At 37.9% G+C, this 7,916-nt stretch overlaps 2 protein-coding genes across 3 annotated transcripts in view; both read right to left on the bottom strand.

Annotated features, from left to right (window-relative positions):
• Positions 1 to 1,762, bottom strand: part of apol1 (apolipoprotein L, 1) — an 8,258-nt gene extending 6,496 nt beyond the window's left edge. Inside the window, exons 1-3 of the mRNA XM_020591575.1 lie at positions 1,684 to 1,762; positions 209 to 304; positions 42 to 95 (exon numbers count right to left, since the gene is read on the bottom strand). Coding sequence (XP_020447231.1) covers positions 42 to 95; positions 209 to 211 — 57 coding nt within the window. The 5' untranslated portion in view covers positions 212 to 304; positions 1,684 to 1,762. The remainder of the gene's footprint in view (positions 1 to 41; positions 96 to 208; positions 305 to 1,683) is intronic.
• A 1,391-nt stretch (positions 1,763 to 3,153) lies between these two features.
• LOC109955265 (telomerase protein component 1-like) overlaps positions 3,154 to 7,916 on the bottom strand; it is a 7,106-nt gene continuing 2,343 nt past the window's right edge. The window contains exons 4-16 of one of the 2 annotated variants that reach the window (XM_020591255.1): positions 7,383 to 7,490; positions 7,149 to 7,253; positions 6,773 to 6,914; positions 6,574 to 6,659; positions 6,233 to 6,359; positions 5,479 to 5,609; positions 5,266 to 5,387; positions 4,854 to 4,997; positions 4,556 to 4,655; positions 4,267 to 4,372; positions 4,044 to 4,126; positions 3,820 to 3,924; positions 3,154 to 3,679 (exon numbers count right to left, since the gene is read on the bottom strand). In XM_020591255.1, coding sequence (XP_020446911.1) covers positions 3,560 to 3,679; positions 3,820 to 3,924; positions 4,044 to 4,126; positions 4,267 to 4,372; positions 4,556 to 4,655; positions 4,854 to 4,997; positions 5,266 to 5,387; positions 5,479 to 5,609; positions 6,233 to 6,359; positions 6,574 to 6,659; positions 6,773 to 6,914; positions 7,149 to 7,253; positions 7,383 to 7,490 — 1,479 coding nt within the window. In that variant the 3' untranslated portion in view covers positions 3,154 to 3,559. The remainder of the gene's footprint in view (positions 3,680 to 3,819; positions 3,925 to 4,043; positions 4,127 to 4,266; positions 4,373 to 4,555; positions 4,656 to 4,853; positions 4,998 to 5,265; positions 5,388 to 5,478; positions 5,610 to 6,232; positions 6,360 to 6,573; positions 6,660 to 6,772; positions 6,915 to 7,148; positions 7,254 to 7,382; positions 7,491 to 7,916) is intronic. The other variant, XM_020591256.1, reaches the window with a different exon arrangement.

Raw genomic sequence — 7,916 nt, 5'->3', positions numbered from 1 at the left:
CAGTACATTAATAACAGTGACACAAACTGGGTGATACTCACAACAGCGTCTCCTCCATCACACTCCAAATCCAAATCCAGGTTATCGTAGCGATCCTGTCATTAAAAAGTATTTTAAAACACATTAACAGCCATTTTCAACCGTCTGTGTCAAAGACAAAATGTTGAAGAAAACAGGTTCAGCACGAACATTTTCATCATTAACTCACCATCTGTGTTCGCCCTCGGTTAGTGTTCAGTGATTCCGTTTTGTTGTTGTTGTGTTACATAAATATCAGACTGATTTGCAGTTTTCCACTACATGGCTGTAACATTCAACATAGAAAACAAACAAACAAATAAACAGAAGTTATGAGACTCCCTATTAGAGATGGAAAATATAATTAATGTAAATATATCATCAAATTACATCCATGTATAATAATCATAATGACAAACATATAAGCAAGAGGGAGGGAAAGCTTTTATCAGGGATAAAATTCATAATAAAGTTGGAGAATAAAAGAAAAGAAAAAATAAGCATATTTTAAGGTTATACATTCTTCATTTGTGACCATCATTGTAATTTTCTCCAAAATACGGGATGTTTTAAAGGCTCTAATATTTCCTTATCATATTTAGTAAATTAGCTAAAAAATTCTGACTCAGAACCAAACAAATGATGTGGTTTAGGGGATATCACTCTCTTCTATATCAATTAACTTATAAAATGAGAAAAGTAAAACAGATATCTCAGCCCAGAACGATTTTGAAAAGGGACACTGATAAAATAAATGAGTTAAAGTGCATTCTGGTGAAACATCTTTTATACAGTTGGATAAAAAATTAGTTACAAAGGTTTAATAAATGAGTTTTAGAAAACCTTCAGTAATCACTTAGCTCAATTCTTGTTTGCCATGTTTGATGAAGCTTTAAAAAAAAAAAAAAGAACTGCCTCCTATACTTCGTCAAGGCCTTATTAAATTGATCCTTAAGCCAAAGGAGGACGCATTGAGCACTTAGAATCGGAGACCAATCAGCCTATTAATTAGTGATGCCAAGATATTTTAACTGATATTTTCTAAGGGGTTAAAAGCGGTATTGAATGAGGTTATTGATGAACAAGTCTGGTTTTATGTCTTCCGTAATATTATCCATCCATTATCTATACCCAACCACTGCGCCGCTGTGCACCAATATCAGACTAAATATTGAATTTAGTTGATACGGTGCTATTCCCCTGGCAGAGACGGTGGTGTATACATGTACATGTTGTACCTTGTGTTTTTTGTATTTTAAAAAAGTATGTACGAGACCAGTATCAATAAAGCGAGTCTGAAGGAGTTGTAGTGATATGGATGTAGTGCGTGGTGCCAGCGCGAAGCGCGTCTCCTGCTGCACAGCTTAAAGCTAAGCTTTGTCACACGGTACTCGTGCGTTTTAAACAATATATATGGTTGAAATGCTTTAATATTTATAGCTGGTAGTTAATTCGGCACCATAAAAAGTGACCAGAAAGGAGAATGTGAAAGCCTTTGGCAGTGTCGCACCTTTGCGCGCAACATGTGGCCATTTCCTGGTGTCAGGACGTACCAGCGTAAACTCGATTGTATCATAAATGCTAAATATACTAGTATATAAACTGATTGGTTCAATTTGGAGCAGCACTATATTAAACCATCGGATCCAGATTTTACTCACTTACCTGAGTACACGCCCAGGAGAAAGCGTCCGTCTCTCCCGGGAGCTGGACGATGCTGGGGCTGCGTTCAGGTGCTGCTCGGAAATACAGATTTTCTCGACAGCCCCAGGATACAAATTTCACAAGATTGGACTGGTAGACTACTGAATGATGAGTCACCCTTAAGTAGTCTACCAGTCCAATCTTGTGATCAACAAAATTGAATGTATTTAGTTTGGATCAAATATGACAAATTTTGCTTTCATGGAAATTTATTCATATAAATTGGTTTTAAGAAAAACATGTTTTTAATTACCTTTATTTTTAATTTGAAATACTAAGCCTACTTTACATACAAATCAGTGTCCTATGCAGTGCAACACTTTAATTTTATGTGGATTTCCTTTTATAAACAAGAAAATGATGAAGTTTATGGAACACTAAGATTCCTAATATTCCGACCCTCTCATGAAGCTGGGGAGGACAAAAAATAAAGTACCTCTAATTCTAATGTAGTCCAATACAACACCACTTTTAACTATAAACACTTTTTGAAACATTTTGAGCTTCATAAACACAGATGTTAAAGTGGAAGTGCTGCGTTGAATTGCACACACTTGTACAGGTGTACCTACTAAAGTGACTGGTTAAATGTACAGTATATAGCACCTTTGATACAAGTTCATGCTATTCAAAATGATTTACAGATAAACAATAAGAAAGAATAAGCCAATTAGATAAATGAATAATAAAACCAAAGATCATTAAATACAAATAAATAAATAAAATAAAACTGAATGTGTATTGGACTACTTAAATTACACATGAACCAACATGAAGCAGGAGCAGCTCAGTGAACAGTCAGGACATTCTGGACTCTGTTTAACACTGATTTATATTGTTGTTCTGCTGCCGCACCAGAGAATAAAGTCAGTCTAACATTTGATCGTGTGGGCAATTACATTTGCCACCATGAAAAAGGTGCACTGTAGTACTTCCTCAAATTGCACTACACATTTGGGTAGGAAGGGGAAAAACAATATTCTGTTACACAAAACTGTGCAGGACCCCTGCTTCCTTCCTTCCTGTTGAGTTGCTTCCTTTAAAATATTGGTCATTTTACATCTTTGTTCCCCCAACTGGTATTGAAATGAAGCCATCAGAGAAGTGTGAGGACAAGGATTTTGTATTTAGTTTATTAGATACTTTTAAAGGTAAAATCTTAATTTAAAATGCAATAACCTGTCATGTAGTGGAGTAAAAAGTGCAATATGTGTCTGATATTCATGCCCCATAGCTGAACAGGGTCTCTACCAAAATACTAATTCAAACAGAATCAGCCTTAAAACTCTGAGCATTTTGGTGAGACCTACTTATAGACCTGAAATCATTCACACAAAATATGATAATCAGAAGTCTACTACTGACCAAAGTATTATGCATCATTAGTTAGGTAAATCCATGTCTTCTTATTTAGAGCTTAAAAACAAAGTATTTTGAGTGCACATTGTTTATTGTCAGAGAATTTTCTTTCCATATCCCACATTCCTTTTTCATTCCATTACAATTTGAAATTAAAAGAAAGCCTTTAATATATTCAGCTCACACAAAACGGATTACATTTTAAAGTGGGTAATTTTTCAATATTTGCTCAATACATTTGCAAGTTTATCTCCACCTAAATTCAAGGCACAAGTAAATATTAAGAGTAGAATATTACCACTATCATATAGATGCTTACCCCTGTATGTGATTTAAATATTTAAACTCCTTTCTTATATTTATTGCACATTTGACATTACTGAAGCAAAGAAGAAGCAGACTATATTGATAATCTTTGGTTAGTGTAGTGATCAAGTGTCTTCCTAAATCCTGAATGTAGTGTGTAAGATCTAGAGGATTACTCTTTCCAGGAGAGAAAATAGAGCATTCCCTGCTCGTCACCACAAACCAGCTCGTTGGGTTTTTCAGGGTTCACCTCCAGAAGCAGAACACGACTTCCACACACAAACATTCCCACCTGAAGTGAGACAGAGAGAGAAGAAACGAGGTGCTGACAAACAGATTCAAATAGTCTACAAATTAAACACCGTTTCAGGGAAATTCATACAGTACATTTGTCTTATCTAAACTAAACTTATCTTTAAAATGATAATGTACCTGTTTCTTGGTGTTTCTGTCCCACAGCTTCACTGTTCTGTCGTAGGAAGCTGAGATGATGGTGCTGGCAGTGATTCTCAGCGCAGTGATCTTGTCACTATGCGCCTGAGGACAAAACATCATCAATGAAGTTTTCTTGTATCAAAAAAATGCAATTTCTTTTCCCCTGAGTAAAATTAAAGACTAATCTCTTATCTTCTGTTTCAGAGTCCTAAGTTTCTTACAGGTTTTCTGCTGCTCCACGATGAAAACTCGGGAGGCTGACTGAACCACATGTTACCCTTCACATCTCCACACACCACAAACGCTGAAATAACATGCAACGCATTAGATAATCACAAAATAAACAAGTCAACAAAAAGCTGGCATGGACAGAAGTAGTAGTTGTTGTAGTAACTGGTTATATTTGAAGTAAGTGTAGTAACTGTAACAGCTGTTTGTCTGCACCTTTGTCCATAGTCACAGCTGTTATCAGGCTCCCGTTCTCCTCATCTTTCTCCATTGTCATCGATCTCAGAGTACGAGATAAGGGAGTTTTGTGGCCCATGGCAAACTGAAGAAAGAAAGGACAGAGGTATCTGTTAACATTTAATAAAAACAAAGTTTTTGGTGCACTACACTTCTGATTTGACTTCATTTTTAAACGAGACGCAGCACCAGGCAAGACTTAGACAGACAAGAAGATCATTGGAAAGAACAGTAGAGGTTTTGTTTTGATAGTCGTGGGTAAACTCACAATGAAGCCGATCACAACTCCTCCGTTGTCCTCACCCAGTATCCACGAGCTAATCTCGTCGTTTTGGAACATCCTCAAAATTCTGACCAGTTCACTCCAACTACAACAATACAAAAGTCACTTTCAGCACTGGTGTATATATTTGGGAAAGGGAAAAAAAATCTTGGCATTTAAGAAACCTATGAAAACAAATATTACATTTAAAAACTAAATCCTGTGGTCCTGTAAATATATCTATAGTGTTCATCAGTTTCAGCTAACTAGAGCTGGTAAACTGTACGATAGTATGTGTTGTTACGGATTGGTTTTGTAGTCCCAGTTGTCTTTGTCCTCAGCTGTGACATCAAATATCAATCCACTGCTGGCCACGCCAATCAGGGCAGAGCAGTAGGTGAGGTGGATTGTAGGGTCTTCCACCGTGTATGTGGTCACCTTCACCAGGCTGGAAGAGAAACACAGTAGTAATCCCCGTCTGGACTGATTTAAATTTAGGTCATGGGATGCGCCGAGAGATAATGAATCAATTGACACAATCGGATAATGTGTAATTTTCAGTGCAAGGTTCACTGCTGCAACAAAACTTTGCAAATGTAAAAATGTTTTTTTTGTTTATTTAAATGTATTTTCTAAACTGACTAAATAAAAGTAAAAATAAATAAATGACAAAAGTTCAGTAGATTGTAGCTTAGTAGTGTGTTGTTGTTGGTCACCTTGCATTGCTGTGTTGTTGATTCCACACTAGCTTCCAAACATCAACAAAAGATTCTGTGTAGCTGACAGCAAACTGGTTGTCAGACATGGAGCAGATCGCAGTGATGGTGTGGTCTGAAGCCTGATATGCACAGACAGACACATCATGTAATTACACAAAAACAGGCATGTTACACGTACTATTACATCCCTTTTCTTGTGCATTTCATCACCTGCTTGTGGCTAACCAATGCACTGTGCTGCCACAATTCCAGTAAACCGGATTCATAACCAACAAGAAGCAAATCATCTTTGTGAGCGAAGCACACAGCTGTGACAGGACCTCTGAGGCTGGGAGGACTCTCTGTGTGGAAAAGACACAATACCGATAGCAAACATCAGACACCAAACAAAACCACTTCAGAATAAATCATGCTGTACCAGGAACGCCTTCACTGACTTGCAGAAAGTAACTACTGTTAGTGGTAACAGATAGAGAGGAGAGTGTATGGGTGACCTGGAACATTGTAACTTGATTATTGGATAACTGAGAGCCTGGGATTTGAAAACACATGACAACTTCCTGGGAACTTTCCTCATAACTTCATAAAAATAGCTTGTTAATCATTAGGATATTTCCTAGAAATCCCTAAGCAATTTATCTCTATTTAGAAAGGAAAACTTATTTAGTACCTGCTCAATCTATTTGAGCTGTTTTTTGTTTTATTGGTACCTTGAAAATTAAGCTTTGAAATACACAATGTGAATGCAGAATATATTTGCAATGAGCTTAAACTAAAACTGCATATGAAAACAGTTTTGGTGTGGCTGGTTTGTAAAAGCTGCTCAGCCTGCAGCTGAAACTATCACACTAGCAGTTGGCTGCAACATGATGGAATTTTGCTTTGAATCAACAGTTCATCAATGCACACTGAACCATTTTCCTTTCTTAACTCTATTATATGGAGGCAGAAGGTATAGTATTACTTGCTGTCCACGTCCAGCATCGCAGCGAGCAGTCCTCAGAAACACTGAGGAATTCTGGGACTCCTTCCTTGCGAACGACTGCATGAATGGCGCCACTGTGACCCTGGAAGGTGCTGAAGTGCTCCACCTATACATAAACAAACAGGATGTAAACAGGAAGACAAAAACATTAACAGACAACAAAACACCACTAATTTTCAAAAGGAGCAGAAATTTATTTTACACAGACCTGAATTAAAATTGTGAGTCCAAAAAAAAGCCTGAATATGGCTGAAATAATACACAGCAAAGTGACAAAGTGTGGAAAACCCGTTGAAACAATTTTATTTTGATTGACAGACCTCCAGTGGTTTCCAAAGCTGCACTGTGCCGTCATCAGACGCAGTGAAAACACTCATTTCTTCTGGGTTGACTTCTGTGTTCTTCTCTTTAAACCAAGGACAGAAATCTGAGGCTTGATGACTCATTATATTATACATTATGAAAGAAAAACTGGAAAGATCAACAGAATCTAACAGTATGTGTGCACTTGTAGCTGACCAGGAACGGTACCTTTGTTTGGGAGGAGAGAGCAGTGGTGTATACGCTGCCTGTGAGCAGGAATATGGCATATTTCTATGTTTGTTCCCCACATCCACACATGCAGTGCTCCCTCTGCACAGCCGGCGATCACATACTGCCCCTACACACAAAAACACCAACAATACAGTAAGTTCACCTGAGGCGAAGGATCATGTTTGTCTCACAAAAGAGAACAAAGACAAGTTGGGACTACAGTTCAGTTTCTACACTATGCCCCATCTACGGAGCTCATTTATGCCACAATACAACAATTAGCTGCAAAAAAGCTTTCCAGGAACTAGGAAAACGATGTGTTCTGTATTTCCTCAGATACACAGCTGTAAAACGTTCTCACCAGACAGCAGACAGAGTTCAGAGAACTCTTCCAGGTGATTTCTCGGAGACGCTGGCCTGTCTGCAGGTCCCACAGACAAAGTCTGCCATCGTTTGAAGAGCTAATCTGGAAAAGAAAAGAGATGCTGAGGAAGACCAGTTTGTGGAGACACAGTAATAAATCTAGTACGGTAAAAAGACTAAGGGAATAGCTCTATTTGGGTGCAGACCTGTGAAAAATATAGTGAAGACTCACCACACAGTCCTGAGTCCAAACACAGCCGGTGATCCAGTCTTTGTGAGAGTGAGGGAGCATTTTAGAAAGAACAGCAGGAGACACACTCACATCCCACACCATCAGGGCCTGAAACAGATGTTCTTAAGATTACAACACAACTAGAACCAAGTCCAAAACAGTGGTGTAGTCTTGTTATATAGACAATAGGACTCTGTACGTCTGCTCTGTGGGATGCAAAAGGATCAGTCATTTCCTAAAACAGCTGTGCACTGTAGAGTTTATCAATCATGACTCAAACTAGATGAAACAGTGCATTTGTTTGCTACTGCAGGGTCTTTTCAGCAGTGGATTAATACATATTTAGTGCTCTAGTGAGGATTTCTGACAGGACAATATATGTGAGACTGGGTCAAAACAGACAAGTTTAGTTTTCTGATAATCATGGAGGCCTGTGGCAAAAAGGAATATGATATTAGGCACACAGACAATTCATTCTTGGTTTTGGTGTTTTCATGGGAATTGTTGACAATAAGACACAAAATACTCAGAAAT

The sequence above is a fragment of the Monopterus albus genome, unplaced genomic scaffold (genome assembly GCF_001952655.1).
Source record: "Monopterus albus unplaced genomic scaffold, M_albus_1.0 scaffold14.1, whole genome shotgun sequence".
Taxonomy (NCBI): domain Eukaryota; kingdom Metazoa; phylum Chordata; class Actinopteri; order Synbranchiformes; family Synbranchidae; genus Monopterus; species Monopterus albus.
This window is presented reverse-complemented; position numbering and strand designations above follow the sequence as displayed.